The sequence below is a fragment of the Rhinolophus sinicus genome, linkage group LG07 (genome assembly GCF_036562045.2).
Source record: "Rhinolophus sinicus isolate RSC01 linkage group LG07, ASM3656204v1, whole genome shotgun sequence".
In the NCBI taxonomy this organism is placed as follows: domain Eukaryota; kingdom Metazoa; phylum Chordata; class Mammalia; order Chiroptera; family Rhinolophidae; genus Rhinolophus; species Rhinolophus sinicus.
The window spans coordinates 57,477,565-57,498,184 of record NC_133757.1 but is presented as its reverse complement, the minus strand read 5'-3'; the positions used below and the strand labels follow the sequence as shown (position 1 = coordinate 57,498,184).

At 37.1% G+C, this 20,620-nt stretch overlaps 1 protein-coding gene across 12 annotated transcripts in view; it reads right to left on the bottom strand.

Moving 5' to 3' along the window:
* NRG3 (neuregulin 3) overlaps positions 1 to 20,620 on the bottom strand; it is a 1,096,988-nt gene that overhangs the window by 615,381 nt on the left and 460,987 nt on the right. For all 12 annotated transcript variants that reach the window (XM_074339699.1, XM_074339707.1, XM_074339700.1 and 9 more), the window contains exon 2: positions 11,844 to 11,973. In XM_074339699.1, the coding sequence (XP_074195800.1) occupies positions 11,844 to 11,973 (130 nt within the window). The remainder of the gene's footprint in view (positions 1 to 11,843; positions 11,974 to 20,620) is intronic.

Below are 20,620 nucleotides of genomic sequence, written 5' to 3'. Positions count from 1 at the left end.
GTTGTAAGACTTCTATTCAGGCAGACTTCAGGTGATTCTCAATTATGGTTATTCTGTAGTTTAGTTATAATTTTGATGCCATCATCAGTGAAGGCAAGCACAGCATTTATTGACTCTGCAATCCTGACAGGAAATCCCCCACTATTAGCATTTTTGTTGTCTCCCATTTAACACCTCAGTTTTGTCCTCTGAAAAATGTGGGCAATAAATATTGTCTAGGGATCTTTCCATTTACAAAATTTACTGAGTAGGTGGCAGCTTCCAGAAGCAAAGATGAATTCACAACCTAGTGAGAGAGTCAGGTAGGTGAACAGTAATATTATAATAGAAACAGAAGTTTTACTCACAGATGAATAATTTGGTAGATTCAGATAATGTTTCATTTAATTTGTCGGGGGGAGATCAAAGCTGCTATTTAATATCATTAAAACAATCATTATGTCTTTCACATGTTCTAACTCAGGCAGAAAGGAAAAGGCTTTCCAGAGCACCGACAATAAAACCTTGTCTCAGAGTGTAAGGCTTCTATGTGACTTCAACTTTGGCTGTAAATTAGCCTAGGAAAACACCTCAAACTGTAGCAAAATTATGACCTTATTTAAAGTGATGCTTTATCAGCTTATTGTTTCTGCCAATTTTTTCCAAGCTAGTATTTTTTTTTACTCTCCACTGTCCTACTATTAGCCTCTGTTTTAAAAGTGCTGGAGAATGGTTTTCCTTCAGTGATAGAGCTACCCACTGACACCCCCCTCCAGCCTGAGGCTTAAAGCTGAGATTTCCTAATTGAATTTGTTCCCTTCAGGAGCACAGGGTCATTGGGATCAATGTGTGGTCCAAGGATTCCATGGAGGCCAGACTCAGGGCATGCCAGCCTGTTGGCATCACTTTAGTGTCTATAAACCCCCATCTTGGATCCCCCCTGTGCCCCAAAGCCTGGAACATGTTTGTTTAATTAAGTCTTCTGTTGAAATAACTCCTTTCCTTGATGTTAGGTCTAACTGCATTTCCGATGTGTTTAAATGAAAAAGTAGTCTTTGAGAAACTAAAAAGCCACTGTGTTTTAGGAACTCTTACATCCTTTCTTCCTCCGGTTTCTGCTGTATGTCCAAGTCACTGTATAAGCCAAAATACCAAAATTCTACCTGAGCCACTATAAGGTAAACCCTACTTGGCTATCTAACTTTGATTTCCTGTGGGCCTCACAGCAGTTCTACTAGAAAAAAGAAATATATTTTAGTTGGGAAAATGTAGGACACATTACTTGAACATGCCAATAAGTATCTCTAAATGTAACTCCCTCACATTATCTCTGAATAATTGAACAATGACTGATGGTCAAGACATCCTTGAATGGGTATGTTTAATTTCTTAGGAAAATTTTAGTGCTAGAAAATCATTTCATATATCTAAGATGCTAATAAATTATTTTATATTGTAGCTATTAAATGGTCTTTGTAAATATTTCATATATGTATGTAGATTAAAATAATGTTCAATAAAGAAAAAGAATCTTGATTTCATAATTTAATTAATGTGACACTTATTACGTTAGGAAAACCATATTCTTGTCTGCTCTTTCCAACTCACCATAAAAATTCACAGTTTAAGGGGATAGAATTAAAAATGTCATCATGCCCTGATATTTTGAGAACCATCTGGATACAAGAAAATAATTCATAAAATAAGTAACCAATTGCATAAGAAATTTATAATATGAAACTGATTATTTTTAATTGCACCTAAAATAATTTTGAAATTTCCTCTATGGAGTTTAAAAGGAATGTTCTCCAACAGCAGCTCAACTCTCCATGCCTTTGTTGCAAAGCAGGAGCAGAATTCAAAATGAGAAATGACAAGGTTCTCATCTTTCCAAATGCACACCCATATGTTATTTCCTCTCACAAGCTCTCACTGGCTTCAGGACCATTGGTTTTTTGAGTCTTCTATATAGATACGAGCTATGCACGTATAGATCATATCAACTGAATGATATAGATCACAGAACCTGTCATATTAAATTGAACTAGAAAATGCCCATCTCAACTGCTCTCTTATGAGTTTTTCTGAGAACATATATCACTATATTACTATCACCTTTCATTGAACCTGGAACATTGAATATGCTAAATAAGCATTGGCAGAATGATGGAAATAATGTATACAAGCGCCGTTTATTTTCTAGGGTATGTAGAATAGGACTAAATATACATTCGATAGCACTCACATTTAAACACATTCTATATCATTCACATATGTCATATGTCTCCAAACAAGATATTCCCCAAACCACATTCAATGTCTTCATTTGTTCCTGTATTCTCAATTTCTCATTTGTTAAAACGTGCATAAGTGTTTTATATGACTTCATTAGATGAAATCATTTCCTCTAAGTTTACCAGTTTTGTAAGGATTTCCCTGCTATACCAAGTGCAGGCTTTGGTGCCCAGTGATAATCAGTGTTCACCCATCATGGAAGCCTATCACACTGGATTGTGTTGACTTCTCTGTGTTCCAATAACAGCTAGTTTTATAAAGGAAGGGACCTTTTTTCTTGTTTACCATTGAGGCTCAGTGTCCTGCATGATGCCAGATACCTAGTAAATATACCATACATGTATGTGTGTGCATAGGACTGATTTTGCTTTAAGCTATTTTCCTGATATTCATAAAACCACCAACAAAGCTGTGATCATAAAGCAAAAAATTAAACTACAAAATAAAATTCAGAAACGCTTTCTTCAGTTTCTTTCTAAAACACAAGGAGGACTTGGTCCTCTTGTCACACTCTTAGTTTTCACAAATAATAGCTAGGTATATATGTAACTAAGCAGAATACAAATTCCATGTTGACGTGTACTTTCACAGATTTGGGTACAGTAGAGAGACCCTGGGCTCTGGGGGCCCCCTGCTCTGCCTTCTCATCCAGACCTTGCCTGTACTTAGTGACTAGGGAACTCTCAGCTTATTGGAGGAAAGTGGGGATAAAAACACAGAGATTGTACAATCTTATGAAATTTATATTAAGAAAAGCACATAGCATGTGGTGGTTTGCTTTTCTACGAATTTGAGTTTCACATAAATTACTATTAGGGCAACCCTACATCCTATTTTGCTTGGGGCATTCCCAGTTTATGCCTATTTTACAAAAGAAATTATTAGAACTGCTCATTACATCTCAAATGGTTTTGAATTTGGATAACTATCTATATTATCACTCAGATTTTAATATGTTGGGAAACTAAAATATGTATATTTTAAATATATATATATATATATATATATATATATATATATATATATATATTAATTTAAATGTTTTATTTTCAAGCAGTTGGGATTTTAGAATTCCTGGACCACTGGGATTTTAGAAGAGAAAGATTGGTTGTGGAAATGTTAAGTGTGTAGTCCATGGACTTAGCCTGCGTAGTGTGAATCTTTATAACCCGGATAACCTGAGTGCTGTGTCACCTGGGAAATGCCCAACCTCAGTCATGTCCACCTCCCTCCCAGGGCTGCTATGGGTGCCTGACACACAGGAGCACCGTACGCACATCACCCAGGCTTATTCCTTCAGCTAGATTTGCTCATGCTCTTCCATTCAAGAACAGTAATTTACCAGAGGTACTCCAAGATGGACATTTTGGTACATTCATAGACAATGTGATTTGGTCCTTAAGTCCTGTTTTCTATTTTTCCTTCAAATGCTCAGACAAAAGTGAATAGGAAAGAAATACCATCTTCAGGAAGGTGGAAATACTGCCCAATGCTCTCAAACTTAGACTAGAGAAAGCATCCTCTTATTAGTAGAGGGTGGGCTGCAGAAGCATTTCCAAATTCCCTCACTGCCCCAGGAGATGAGACAGAACATCCCAGGTACCGCTGTCCTGTTTTCAGAAGGCTTTTACTGGAACGTCTGTCTGAGAAGCCCGCACAGCAGGGGCTGTGGTACCATGGTTAATGCTGTCCACGTCTGTACAGATAGACCATCTCTGGCTAAAATGATATTTGTGAACAGATTCTGAATTTTTTAACTAAAATGGGTGAAATAATCTATAATCCACTTAAACTTCAGCGTATGCTTTCACATCATTCTGGCTTCCAGACTGCTCCAACCTTAGCAGGGCTGTGATCCCCACTGGAAGGAAGCAGATGCCTGGAGAAACACCTCCAGGGCTTGCTGTGAAGGATACCTGAAGGGGCCTCAGCCAGAAGAGTCTGAACTGTACCAGGGGAGGAGCATTTTCTCCATATTCCTCTCTTCAGGACTGTGGAAAGGGAGAATTCCCCTGACAAAAGGTAACCTCTTGTTTCTTCTTTTCTCCTAAATTTATTGCTGGAATAATGACAGTGACCCTTGATTCTGAAAAGTGTTCTTGCCCATGACCAGGTATGACAGTGCTTATAAATCATGCGTCCGGGTCAGTTTTCTTTATCTCCCATTAGTGGGTATGGGCGGAAGCCTGTGTGCTGGGAGACTCCGGGTGCCCATCAGGAGTCCCTGGCACAGATAAAATGATCTGTAAACAGAGCTGTGCAGATAACACAGCAACACATGCCCCTTAGCACAGCATACCTCACTTACTCCGCCAAGCTACCTGCTTATACCAGACAGGTGCTCTTCACTTATAGCGATCCTCACAATGACCTGGTAGTATAGTAATGTGACTACCCCCATTTAACAGATAAGAAAACGGAGTCAGAGAGAATGTGTGTCATGTGTCAGTCTGCTAGGTAGTGGAGGAGCACTGAATCTAACCAGCCAATCCAAACGTCAACCATTAATACAATCATGACAACTTACACTGATGAAGTAGGAAAGAACAAATATTTTTCTTCCTAAAGCTCTATGTTCAACAAGAAGAAAATTTTGGAAAATCAAGAATTGGTTGCAGAATTGGAGAAATAACAGAAAATTGCTAACATGTCAGAATATCAGAATTAGCAGTGAGAAGCCCGGGCCTCAGAATATACATGGAATCCTTTGGCGGGACCCGTCTCCCCCTTTAAACCTGAGCCTCCTCTTAGTGACGTAGGCACATCATACCCACTCAACTTCTCTCACAGGATTCCAGCAAACAGGCCTTTGCTTGGTTTCAATATGAGCAGAATAGAGCAGAAGCGAAGAAAAGGGAAGAACTATCATGTACATAATGTCTATTGTACATTTAGAGTTTTCCACATGTTGCTGCTTTCATTTCTTGCATCGACCTTTTGCTACAGATATTATTTATTTATTTATTTATTTATTTATTTATTTATTTATTTATTTATAATGAAGAACTGAAGGTTACATGACTTGCAAAAAACTCACACAGCCAGTATGAAGCTGAGCCGAGCTGTTAAGTCAGATCTCTCCATCCTGAACACCTACATGTGCCTTGTGTACCTCTTATCCCATCAGATAAGGCCTCTATTTAAAAAAAAAATATATATATATATATATATATGCCAATTCTTGGATACAACAAAAACTCCAAATCATAACAACCATCTCAAGAAACTCCAATTCATGCTTCAACTAGAGCTGCCAAACACATGAGAACATATTAAAATAAGGTAAAAATCTTTGGCCATTAACTAAAAGATGGGTTATTATTCTTTATTAAATGTGCCTTTCTGGTCTTTTGCTTGATATTTAAGTAACCCTTTCAGAATACCAGCTAGGTTCCAATGCAAACAAGTGAAACTAGATGAAGTAAACCACTGCCTAAGTGTCATCAAGTTGCAAAACTGCATACATTGTGTTGTTCTTTGTTTGCTTTTTGAGCTAATGAAACAATTGTGACAAACTTTATCCACTGAAAAGAAAGAGACCTGTGGTTATAATTTGGCTCATATCTTCTTGTCAAACACAATCAGTAGACCTCTGCTATGAACATGGATACTGCAAATTATTTAAATTATGTCTGGGCTGTGGCAAACATCCTCAGGAACATTTATCTAATGAACTTGAAAATTAGTCCAAGGCCCTTCACCCTGCTATTCAATTCCATTCTGCAGAGACAAAGCTACGAGGCTCGGATTTATAGATATTTCAGCCTTCATCCTCTCCTGTCAGTGGAGTTCAGGGATATATGCCAACACTCCATTTCCATTCTGACTTGCTTTAACCACAGAAAACCATTAGCTGTTGCTCTCAGAGCACTTACTGGAGAACCATTTGATAAAGAGGACACTCAGTGGTGGACGAGCTAATGGACCTCCAAAGTGACAGAGCAAAGCCCTGACAGGGATGGTTCTGTAATTTTATACACTAAATCATAGGAATATGGTCACATTGTGCCCAATCAATTCTCTTAAAAATGGAAGCTTTGATTTTCAAAACCTACTCCGGCAGAACTAGGCACAGTAAGAGCAGCAACTCCTTGTGGGGTTCTGCTCCCTTTTCAATCACTTCTCCCACTCACTGATTCCTCTGAGCATTTTACCCAGATTGCTGCACAGACCATCAGCCCCCTTTTGGAAGTATTGCCTCAGGCAATGGACGCTATTGGACCTCTTTCCTCTTTTTCTAGCAGTTCCATATTTCAAGTGATTCAAGTATCTTCAAGTGAATTGCTTGATAGATTTCCAAAATGATCACTACAGGTCCAATTCAACTCAAATGCCATTCTTCCTAAAGTTTTGAAAATCCATTTTTGCAGCGAGACTGAATGAACTTCAACTCAGTAGAGACACGTCCTTTTAACTTAAATTTAGCCATAGAACACACTGGACCCATTCAAATGCTCAGCAATCTTTTCAGTTACAATGGCTACCCCTTTCACTCTAGTAAAGTATATTACAGATAGCACCATTTCTCAAGCTCTTAAAAATTCTAGAGATGGCATAAACTATGCTAGAGAATACCCAGCTTTGATTCAGAATATTTTGATTAAGGGGTTTCTAGTGACTTGATTTCCTTTTCCTTGTGTAGCTTCATTTATGTAGGATGTGTCTCCCTATTATTTAATCCATTTTTTTAAATGTTTCAAAACACAAGAAGTTAGCATGGAAAAGAATTGCTGTAAAGCATATAAATAAATTATTAATAAAAGAAGGGGCAAACACATTCAAGTAGGCATGGTAGCGTTCAATCTGAAAAGGCTTAATTCAAAATTCTTTGAGCCAAATAAACGTGAATTATAATGACTTCGATTTAACACAGACAGGGACACTGTCTTTCTTAATGGAAAGATGAGAAGCAGGGGCCGAGTGTCTTACCCAGGTGTTACGTAAATGAAATATATGTGCAATGTAGAGATTTTACAAAATTCATAGGCTCAAAGAAGAAAATAGCTGTAAATCCCATTAGCCTTTTTGTTTATTTCTTTTTCAATATTTGAATGCTAGTATATGTTCAACTTTGCAATTTTATAACCTGATTTACATACATAACATGATATAATGAGCATTTTCATGTCCTCCAAACATTTTGAAATGTCCAGACATCTAAATTCAGGGGAATTTTTGGCTATTACAAATAAACCTGTGTTGAACATCCTTACAAGTAAATCTGCATATACAGCCTGCAGGCTAAATTCTTAAAAACAACACAAAGATTTGGAAACATACAGAATCATGATCTGCAGAAGGTATTTAATAATGTGTCCTCCCTCAAGTATGACCATGTTCCTCTGCACCCTCATCAGAGTATTTTTTTTTTTAAATCATTAAATATGATAGTCAAAAAAAAAAAAAAATTTTTTTTTTTTTCTCTGAAGCTTTTTTTTTTTGTTCATCATTTATTTTTTTTCTTTTCTACAAGAAGAGTATGTTTCCTTCCTTTTTTTTTTTTTCTGCTGAGGTTTTCATTCACTGTTTTTTTTTTTTCATCTGTGTGACTCTTAAGAATAGTAATCCCAGTCATATTGTTTGTACAGTTACTGGGATTTATCTATCTTTTTTTTTTTTTCCTGATTTTATATATTTCAAAAAAAAAAAAATGTTGTAACAATACAGTTATTTTTTTCCTGCCACTGCTTATAGCTCAAAAGGTCCTTTCAACTGCTGACATAAATAAATATGGAATGCTATTATTTATTTTTTCCGACTTTACTTACTTATTAATTACCTGAACTTCTGAATTAAGAAAAACTTTTTTTATAGAAGAAAGAAGGAAAAAAAAATCTTTTTTTTGTTTGTTGTGATCATCAACCAAATTGATCGAACAATCAGTCTTTTTTTTTTCCTCCTATTTATGAATCTCTCCTTATTCTGCATGAAGTTCCACTCTATGCTTTTTTTTCTTTGTACTAATGAGTCAGCCAATGGTCTTGACTTTATAGTATATTTTAAATTCATCAAGATGAAGTTTGCCTATTTATTTATTGTTCTTTAAAAAATCTCTCTCTCAAGTTAGTTATTACTTTTTTATTCCTTTGAAAAAATTTTTTTTATGTTCTATAATAATTAATTATTATCACTATAATTATAAATTTTCAAAAAAAAAAAAAACAACAAAAAAAAAGAGAACCAAACAAAAGAAGAAGAATGACCCCCCCCCCCCAAGATTCCCACTGTTAAAATTTTTTTTTATATATATTCAGGATCTCTCTCAGGGATAATCTAGCTATTTTTTTTACTGTTCTTCTTTGGTTCATAAAGAGAAAAAAATCAGAGCATGATCAATTTTTTATGACGACGAAAAACTTTTTTGATCAGTTTTTTATTAGATTTAGATTTTATCTTAAAAATACTAAAAACGTACTCTTAATTTCTCTCAGAGTTGAATGTCTAATCTTCGAGACACGTAAAAAAAAAACTATTTCATGAGCAACATTCATGCACACACTCTTACAGTGGTGTCCCCCATATACTACATCATTTTTTTTTTAACTGGAAACCTAATCCAGTAGTAAATGTATCATAAGATACCCTGGTCGCCTACCAGTCATGCAAAAAAACTTTCCTTGTTTTTTTTCCTAATGATGATGTATTTCACTTACTCCAATTATATTATGAAGTGCATTGCCATTTAATTCCTAAGTTTTTTTCTGAATGTATATATTCAACAGATATCTTGGTGATAGGAAGTGCTCAATAAAAATTTGTCAAATAGAGAAGAGAATGAATGACATACTACTTAAATAGAGTGCTGTACAAAAAATGCCATTATTTTTATAGCTGCATTGACACTCTTAGAAGGCTGCTGCTGGAACACAAATAAGCCTTTTTTTTTCACAGCAGCCTGAGATGAGAATAGTATAGGCACGGGTGTGTGTGATATTCATACACACAAGTAGGAGATTTATAGGCATCTATTAACCTACTCAAGTTCTCATGCTGTCTTAGGCTGGTTTTTCTCTCTGATTAGCTATGTGGTGTGTCTGTGTTAATAAATATAGGTTGACTGTGAAAAAAAAAAAAAAAACATGAAGACAGATGGTCAAAATATTATACACGTACATTGTTCTAGTTAAACCACAGATATATCTCTGCCTGTGTATGCTAAAAAAAAAAAAAAAAAAAAAATAGACACGCACTTATACATACAAGCAAAGGATTTTTTCTCTGGACCTGAGATCCATCGTCATAGACAAGGCTATGTCTCTGAAATAATTCATATGCTGAAGTCTTAATGTCTGGGACTTTAGAATGTAACCATATTTGGAGAAAGGGTCTTTATAGAGGCAATTAAGTTAAAACAGGGTCATTGGAGTAGACCCTAATCCATTAAGACTGGTACCCTTATAATAAGAGGAAATTTGGATACAGACACGTACAGAGTGAAGAAATAACAGGACAGCCATCTCTTAGCCAAGGAAAGAGGCCAGGAAGAGTCCTTTCTCTCATGGCCCCAGGAAGGAACAACCTGCTGACATCTTGACCTCAGACTTGTAGTCTCCAGAACTGTGAGAAAATAGAGTTTGTTGGTTTAAACCACCCAATCTGTAGTAATTTGTTACAACAGCCCTATCAAATATGTCCATGAACTAATAGAGAATACAGTGAGAAAGAGTCTTGAGAAAGATTAAGAATTATTTTTTCCTTTTCAACATTTCAGTTTTGGAAAAAAAAATCATACACACTGTACACCTGCCTGGGGGCCTCCTCTGATGGGGTCTTGGGGTAAAACAAAATTGGGAAAGTCACTGGACTTAGTTGATTTTTCATTCATCATCCTCTCATCAAAATAGAAAATCAAACGCAGTTTGATCCATGGCCCACTTCCATGTTATGATCCTATGACATTGGCAGAGGTAGTATGTGACTGTGTATCTGAAAGAGCATGGAAGCACTTCACGCTTTGAAAGGGCAGACCATCTTTGGCTTCTCCTTGAGGTTTCCAAGTCACTTATTACTACTTTTCCTACCATGTTTCCCCGAAAAAAACACCAACCTCTCATCTCAGCTCTCATGCAAAAAAAAATATTAAAATTTATATTATATTATATATTATATTATATTATATATTATATTATTGTATATTATATTATTATATTATATTATATTATATTATATTATATTATATTATATTATATTATATTATATTTGCTCCAAAAAGAAAATTAGGCTTATTGCTAATTGTCCAGCTATTTCTTATTTTGGGGAAATGTCTGTGTTCTGTGTTGAAATAATAAATGTAAGAAGAGAGATGAATGGGGGAACCATTCCCACCTCCCTTCCTCCCCAACACACACTCACACAGAGAAGGAACGGGTGTACATTTCATAAATGGCACTTCCCAAGTCACAGGAAAGGCACTGTGTCAAGGTGGAAAGGTCACAGTTGTTCATCCTGACACAGAGAGCTGCTACTACTATCAATCAGATCTCCCAAATGCGTGCCCTGCCCACTATGGCAACTCATCCCCAGTGTGGTGGAGTGGGCTCCAGGCAGGATGTGCCGACACGTGCTTGCTTCATAACTATAGGATGCATTTCTCTGTGCCATCTTCATAAAACAACATGGAATAAAGTGTTACAACAGCACAGAGAGAAGAAAAAAACTTTTTTTTCATCATTCACAACAAATAATAATTAATAATTTAACTGTGCCATATGAGAAGAGTAATAACTACTAAAAAGAAAAGGGTGGGCATACACAATCACTGAAGCATATATAATTGTAAGGGAAAAAAAAATTACCAGGGTAGTGCTGGAAATAAAAGCTTGGTGGGAATTATTTTTTTTTATAATTTGAGTCTTCTTCTCTCTTGCCTTGCTGCAGTGCACAGGTGTGCACTATACTATATCACTTCTCTTTTTTTTTTTTTTTTATTATTTTATATGTCTAAAAAAAAAAAAAAAAATTAATCTCTCTTCTCTATTTTTTTTCCCCAGTTCTCTCTCTACCTAGACACACACACAACTATGATTTCATTACAAACATCTTGCTGGAAAGTGTTCATCATCAGTGTTAAAAAAAAAAAAATTGAAATTAATAATAAAGAGAATCAAAAAAAAATGAGCGGCTTCTCTGGGCACAGTTACAGTCTCTGGGGTTTGGTACACAATAATCACTGAGACACTAGATCTTAGATGGGCACTTTTTTTTGTTATGCCCTGGTCTGTAGGTTCCCAGGAAGGAATTTTTTCTGAGTATAAGCATATGTGCCTAAGACCCACACCAAAAACACAGGCTTCTACAGTGAGTGAATAATTATTTCTGTTAAACTGGTAGTTAGAAAAGTAAACCTTCCTTTACTGGGTCAGGCAAAATTCACACCTTTAGTTCAGTTTTACATTCCTCAAATATGAAAGACACCCGCCTTTCCCATCTCATGTTAAGCCTCTTGCTCTCGCCATTCAAACCACTGGAGTGCAAGCATCACACAGTATATTCAGGAAGCTCAACACCAACTTCCCCCACCAGGCTTCCCTAGGGGCCTGCCCTTAATGCCAGTGGGCACAGTGGCTTACCGACAGTGTTTATGGGATCCCGTCAGGGTTTCGATCACAAAGCACTCGCCATCGTTGAGACAGTATGCGAGGTCCTTGTCTCGGCAAGGTTTGAAGTGCTCAGATCGCTCAGTGGAATAAGTCGTCGTATCTGTCAAGGGAAGCACACAGGGAAATGCTGTTAGCGGTGGATTCTGACACCAGCAGAGCCTGGCATTGGCCCGGACCTGTGCACTGAGGCCTTCTCATGGTCAGTGCCCTTGGTCCCTCTAGACAAGCCCTCCACATAATGAAAAAATGTAACTGGATGTGACCACTTTACAGACTGAATGAGGTGTCCCCTCAAAATTCATATATTGATATCTAAACCACAATGTGGGGACCTGTGGAGGTGATTAGGTCATGAATGGGGTTCATAATCTTATAAAATAGACCCCAGAGAACTCCCTCGCCCATTCCAGTCATGTGACGACACAGCAAGAAGATGGCCTTCGGTGAACCAGGAAGACCTCACCAGACAACGAATCTGCAGGCACCTTGATCTTGGACTTCCCCGCCTCCAGAACTGTGAGAAATAAATTTCTGTTGTGTATTATATGTCACCCAATCTATGATATTGTTAGGGCTACCTGGACTGACTAAGGCACACACTGTATCCAATTGTCTTATTTCTCCACTAGACTTTAACTGTTGGAATCTTTCAAGACAAGCCTCATTTGAAGATACGTTAACAGTAAAAGATGAATGATCCTGCAGTCAATCACCTCAAATCTAATTTCAGTTTTAACAAATGTATTGAATGACGGATTGAAACAACATTCCATTCCATTTATTGTTGCCAAGTGTCATTAAACATCTGATCAATGTATATTGTGACAGTGGAAACCAATGTCAGTTTCTGTGTTGTTGTTTGTTTTTTTGTCTGTTTGTTTTTGTTTATTTTTGTTTTTTAGTTATAGCAGTAATTGGCTAATAGCCAAACCAATTATTCTTTCACTTTCTCTTTTTATTGTGTAATTAAAATGCAAATGTTCCAAATTCTAAAACAGAATCTCAAATGTGAAGAATTTTTCTGGTAAATATTTAACTGGACAATTATCTTAAACATATACTTTAAAAATCATAATTAACTTACATTTTAAAAATTAAGCCATATGTCTACGTCTGCTTCCCAAATATGAAACTAACCATAAGTATGTGCTATCACTAGACACAGACTCTATTATCACACGTAGACATTCCAGTTTCAGAGTTTTCAACAACTAAAGTATTAGCACCAATTCCATTAAGGCGTTCAAGAAAAAATATATTTAAAAAGTCAAAGATGAATAAATGATTCAGCACTTCGGCTCTTTGAATTTCCTTTGCACAGATGTAGACTGATAGTAATTAATGTTCAGTAGCCTGGGCGATTGTCCCAACTTACTAACTGCAGGTCGCAATGAGCCTCTTCCTGCTCATCATCCAAACTGAGGGGACAGTGACTGTCCTAAAAGGAAACTCACTCATGTCCTTCCCACCTCTAACATGCCTCAGTGGGCCCTATTCCCACAGGAATAACTCCAGATTCCTTAGAAGAGCAAAGAAGGACATAGGCCATGTGGAATTTTGCCTATTTAATCTTATCATCTTGGACCCTGAAACACCCAACTTAATTTCTAACTATTGTTCAATTTCCCCAAATGCCAGGAGCTGTCACACTGCTCTTTCTTCCCGGACCACCTTTTTCTTTGCTGGAAGACACTCAGAAACCCTTCAGAACTTACATCACCTTCCCCATTGGGTCCCTCCAGTAATTTTATTGCTTGTGTCACTGCATTCAATGTTGCAGGTAACCATTTGTTCACATGTTTAATTGTTTCTTTAGTCTGTGAGTTCCTTGAGGCCAGAGGTTGAGCCTTAATCAGAACTGGCACTCAGTAAAAACATATTCAATAAATCTGATCACTCGAACATCACTAACAGCTTAAATGTCACTGATGAAAAATAGGATCATAAAAGACCTTACAGTCATATGGAAGTTAATGCATGTGTTACACGGAATGTGAGATATAATTTCACGTAATGTTGTCACTTTATTTAGTATACTCACTTTAATACTGATGAATATTGCAAAAACAAACATTGTCTTCAGATTCACATAGACACTCATATATCACTCATATACTGTGAGCACTGAAAAGTCCACTTCTGATCCCCTTTCTTGGAGATACAATGGAAACTTATTTTTTGCACTTTCAAAATATCTGCCTGTTAATACTTTGTCACAAAGTAAAGGCTCTTGCAAAACAGACACATTTTTTGTTTTCCAGGACATCTCTACAGGGAATGTAGATCTGTTATTCAAGACGGTATGTGATAAATAGTTACACAGAATCAATCTCCCTTTCTATGGGAAATATTTAAAATTCAAGAGCTCCAAGCAAAAAATTCAATATGAAACACCACACACAGTTGACTGCTACTCTGACTGCTGAAGTATATTAATTCATGATCAGTTAGCTAAGTTTTCCTTTAATTTCTTATTATCCATTTATTGATAGTCACTGATCATTCCTCTAAGAACAGCTTTTCATTAACATAACCTACAGCATAAAAAGTGAGATCCTTCTTTTATAATCAGCGGTTTTAACAAGCTACAGACTCCAAGTGCAACACAATGGCAAAGCAATTACAATCAATTAATTTCCATCTGACAACTATGGTCTCCAGCGGTTCCCACCCCATTCTACCAACTGCTTTCTCTATCACGTTATCATCTATAAGCACATTACAGAGGATCAGAGACCCAAGTAAATGCCTCCACAAACGTCCAAGGTGGGAGAGTGCAGAGATGTCAGGCTTAATGTTTACTCAGGATTCGTATTTCCGGAGCTTAGAGAAGCTCAAAATTAATTTACAATGCACCTGCTTATGCCTCACAATAACTTGACCAAATTAAAAGAAAACAACATTATATGATATTTTAATAAGTTTATATAAAAAAAAGTAATGGAAGGTTGGGCTTAATCCTTTTATAGGCAAATACACTGCAATTATTAATACATTTGAAATCTTAAAACTGTACCTGAGCATTTCATTATCCATAGCACTACTCCCCTAAAATCACAGACACTGGGCAAGGTAAATAAAACCCACCAGAAAGTGATAATTTACACTGGTAAGGCATCATGCCAAATATGGGGATGGAAAGATAGAAAAATTCCTTAATAAATTCACTAGGCTGCTCTACTGACTCGAAGGCCACCTATGCTTTTGTAAACTAAATAAGTACACTGGGCCCGAGTCATGTTAGTCAGGTTTTCTATTAGTTACAACCAAACACAGCCCAGCAAAGACATACTAATCATTTTGGATGATGCCCGCCAATACTCACATAGTTGTTTATAAGCGTATGCATGTATCTATTTATTTAATATGTAACATATAAGGCATATTACAAGCATATCAAATAAAACATCAATAAAAAGTGCAATTCTTATTTTGCTTCTGCGCCCTAAGATGACACATGGTGTTCTAATGCATCCAGCTGTGTATTTTTTTCTGAAGGGGAAACATGGACACTCATGAGAATGAGATAATGGAAAAGATCTGCCTCCAAATTATGAAAGTGATGCCCTTGAATAACCTTGGGGTACCCTATAGTCAGATATAGAACTCTCATCTGTTAACTTATCCAACACTTTTGGAACCTGTTTTTATTTTTTCAAAACTGTATCACTTTTAAGAAAGTAATACACTAAGCTGTCTAAAGTATATGGTAATATTTTGTCATGTATTTAAAATTTAAAAAGTACATTTTAGTTCTAAGAATGTAATTTGGTAAATAAATTTGTTATGGAAGTTTTTATGGTCTTCAAAAATTACATGGATATAGGTAAACCAGGAGGGGCCTCATATTCCCATGAATTCCCATCTGTCTTTCAATGCTCTCCCTTATTACAGAACGTTTCCTTATCAGACATGATTCTGTCCACCAAGTCAGCTCATGAGTCTCCCATCTAAATGGGAGATCCAAGCAGACAGAGTGGGTCTTCACCTCTCTGATCCACCATCTTATGGGTGGTCTGACACAGAAGGGCACACAATAGATCCATACAGAAGGATGATCTTTTCATACATGAGCATTTCCTATAGAAAATTCTGTATTGAAAAATGTGCATGTTTTTGTTAACATAAAACAAAAACTTTACTTTTAAAAATAATACCTGGGAAATGAATACAAGTTTAGAATTTAGGACCTGAAGAAGCTCCAAAAGCAGTTTAGGTAAACTATATAGAATTTTATAAGAGGAGCAAAAAACAACTCTAGAGGGTGGAGGGAAGGAATGAGGGAAAACACACACACACACAGTGCCAAAAAAATGTATACACATTTTAAGAAAGGAAAAACTGTATTAACTGTAATAGTCAATATATACCGATAACAAAAGATGAATACAAGTCATGTTTGAATTCTGCAATTACAAGAGGTGCTCAAAGTGGTTACCATCAGCGTCCAGACACTTCTGATTACAGCGAACTACAGCTTGAGCATAGATAATGTCTCTTAAAATGTGTATACATTTTTGTGGCACACCCGGTATATATGGAAGATTTTCTAAAAGAGAGAGCATGAATGATAAATGTTAGGCTTAAGATGAACAAAGATGATGCTAAGGAAGGGTCTTCCAAACACCGTGACCAAAGGTCAAGGTCACAGGTTTAGGAAGTGTTGTTGCTGGCAAGACTAATAGTGCCCATTCATTTGGGGCCACATGAGCTGCACAGTTATCTACACCACTCATCTGGCAATAGTTATATGTAGTTAAATGGGTTTCCTTATATTTTTATGGGTTTTAGTCTCTATCCTGAGAGCGGTCAGGGAGAGTGCTTTGCTTTTAGGTTTTATATTTTTTCCACATCATGCAGCATGCATAGTAAGCAATCAGTACAGTAATTAAACACACAGGGGAGGTGGTGGTACTTAATTAATTAAAGCCAAAATGGCAAGAATATGTAAGGCCAGGAGACAGAAATCCCCGCAGATTTTGCAATGAAAGTTAATTTATTAATGAATTAAAACAATGACTGGATTTCCCCCTTAAGTACTAAGTTGAACATGGATATTACTTATTGAGGTTTTCTATGTTGCCAGAACAGTTGCAAGCACACTGTGGGTACACAGGTTTTGTTGCAGGAACAAGAGTGCTAACTGGGCTATTACTGACAATAATTGCAGTAGATAATCAAAGAAAGGGAGGGCTTAATTCAGGCTATAGTTATCAGTGAAGGCTTCCCAAATGATTCGCAATGGAGCTAGGTCTTGGAGGGGAATGATTTCATTGGCACAGGGAAAGGAATTCTAGATATGAAGGAAAGGAACACCGAAGGAAGGAAAATGATGAGGCATAACATAGACCCTAAATAAATTCTTCACACTCCTGGCTTGCAAATGTCAGCTTCATCAAGCAGGTTTTTCTCCTTCCACCACTGGGTTCATGACACAACAATTCTCCAAGAAAAGTTAAGAATCCGGTGACGCAGTGTAAAAGCTTTTAGAAATTAGAAAAAGACCTTCACAGGCTAGAAGCCATTTAAATATGGTCACTGACTCCAGCAGTTTCTGTGGGAGCAGTGCAAATGAAACTGCTCCCATAAATTAAAATTTCCTGTTGAATCTGCCATTTATCGGGCACCCAGGAGAGAGCACTGGCATGAACCTGAGTTATAAAATATTTAATGGTCAAGGAAAATTGCAAGAAGAATGCAGCAGTGTTTGAAAGGGAAACAAACCATTTCTCAGCTGGCGAGAGGCAAAGATAGCTTTCTTCCTGCTGCCAGAGATCAGACAATTGTTCACTTTGCTGGCATGGGAGAAATGGGGAGTATTGGGCAAGGAATTTAAAAGTTCAATTGAGTTGTGGGGCTGCTGTGAGGACTGACAGTTCCTAATGTATCCCAGAGCTACCAATTCTCCCAGCAAATGTAGAAAGGACTCTTATTAAATTTGCATGACCTACCTGCCACCTTCCAGTTTGAAATCTTGCTTTGAAAAGTCTCGGCTGCCACTTAAATAAACCTTCACAGGCCATAGCTTGCTCGGTGGAATTGCATTTATTTGGGAATTGCAGTTTATCCTAATGCTGAATATGTTCTCTGCTACCTGCACACGCACACACGCAGATACAAACTGCTTTCAGGTATAACAGTTATAATAGTAGCTACGAGTGCTGGAGCCCACAGCTGGGGCTGGGCTCTAGGCTATATGTCATTAGCTATCTCTAAATCCAATGGATGCTTAAATATCTATTTTCCCATTTTGTTTGAACGTTCAGAGAATCTAACACTCTTAGCCACATTTTGCCTTCATGAAAAACTTCACTGGCTCCAGTGTTATCACACAGTCGTATTTTTTTTTAAAGATTTTTTAAAGATTAAAATACAGCTAATGCACAGTATTATATTACTTTCAAGTGTACACCATAGTTATTTAACAATACCCACCTAGCTCTATACAGTGTTATTACTGAATTATTGATTATATTCCCTATGCTTTACTTTACATCCCCATGACTATTTTGTAACTACTAATTTGTACTTCTTAATGCCGTCCCTTTTTCACCCACTCCAACCCCTCTCCCATCTTAAAGAAGTTCCTCCAAAATTCCTTGTAATACTGGTTTTACTGTTATTTTAAGGCCAAAACAGAACTATCAGAAATGCCTCTTAGCACAATGCTGAGTGTACCTTAGAGTTATTTGAAGACCAGTCCTTAAGTAATCAGTCCTTGATAACACACACATAATCTTTATTTTTTTTGTTTGTTTTTTTGGTTTTTGTCACTTCAGCCTCCTCCAATTTACATTTAAAAGCCAGATTATTTAAGGACTGGCCTTCAAGTAACGAACAGTATACTCAGCACTGTGCTAAGAAGCATTTCCTGTAGTTCTGTTTTGGCCTTAAAATAACAGTATGCATTTATGCCATCATTTATGCAGTGACTCTTATTCTACAAATGGAGAAATTGAGTCTTACAGATTTACTACATCCTGGACCTAAGGTCAGTGGCTCTTAGCTGGGAGCTTCTGGACTTAAGCCAGTGCAGCCTGACTTACTCCCCTCTACTTACCAGCCGCATTTTTACTTGTTTGTTCTTTTACTTTGACTTATTCCCTAGCTGAGTGCTAGGGCAGGTGTGGTCCTCAGCCCAACAGGACAGCACAATCGGGTGTCTTAGTAATGAGAATTCATGAGCCCCACTACAAACCTACTGGAAGTAGGAGGGCGGGACTCTCTGGGTAGTTCTCACGCGCGCTAACCTCAGAGAACCAGCTGCCTTGGGTGATCCCGTCTGTTAACATCCACACACCAATAACTCCCAAATTTACACCTGCAGCCCATGGGTTTCTCTAAACTCCCACCTGCCTACCTGTCCCTGCCCAATGGATATCCCAAAGGGACCTAAAAATCAACTTGTAGAAAACTGACGGTTTGTTCTTCCTCCACAAACCCCTTCTTACTTCAGGATTCTCGGTCTCAACTAATGTCATGTCTCTGATCCCTTTGTGCACGTCAGAAGCGTAGCAGCCATCCATCGCCTTACCCTCCACGTGCAATCATCAAATACTGATGATTCTACTTAACATGTCTTCAAGCTACCACTTCTTTCCATCTTATCTCACCTGGAAAACTCCTCACAGCCCTGCCTACGTTCATGCTTACCACTCTAAGATGAATTACCCACATTACAATCAGTTTGCACAATGTGCACAAAAATATATAATGCCTGGTCATTTCCTTCTGGAAAATCATTTGGTGGCTTTCCCTGGCTTTGTGATGAAGACTAAGATACTTCTAAGGCCCTGCCTGGCTCTGTCCTCATGTCATGCATAACACCTGAACCCTGCCCGCGGCAATTATCAGTGCTTAGGCCACAATCTTTCAAATGGTCTCTGTCCATGTCCCCTGAGGCTGTTGTACACACTCCCCTCTGCAAGGGGCCACCCTGAACTCCACATACTCTCACAGTAATCTACAGACTTCATCAAGAGCACAAGAGACAGTGAAACATTCAGCAGAAAAAATAAATTCCCATTAGATAATTCTGCCCTCTACGAAATCCCAAGGCTCTACTCATGGACACATCTTCCATTTCGGCCAAAGCCCAAATCCCTATTTTTTTAAAATCTCTCTGTCAAGTTATAGTTAGGACTTTTGTATTCCTTTGAAAATTTTTATAGCATGTTCTATAATTTCTAATTATTCAAACTATAATTAAATTTTCAAAAAATCTGAAAACACACTAAAAAGAGAACCAATGACAAACAGAAGAACATGAAACCCCCCTTATCCCAAGATTCCCACTGTTAAAATTTTTTTAGCATATACTTTCAGGATCTCTATCAGGGATAATCTAGCTATTTTTGCTACTGTTCTTCCTTGGTTCATAAAGAGAAAAGTATCAGAGCATGATCAATTTTGTATGACGTAGAAAAACTTTTTTGATTCAGTTTATTAGAGGATTAGAATTTATTCTTAAAATACTAGAAAACGTACTCTTAATTTCTCTCAGAGTTGAATGTCTAATCTTTCGAGACACGTAAAAAGTAAACTATTTCATGAGCAACATTCATGCACACCTCTTTACAGTGGTGTCCCCATATACTACATCATGTTTTATTTAACTGGAAACCTAATCCAGTTAGTAATGTATCATAAAGATACCCCTGGTCGCCTACCAGTCATGCAAAATTACTTTCCCTTGTTTTATTTCCTAATGATGAAGTATTTCACTTACTCCAATTATATTATGAAGT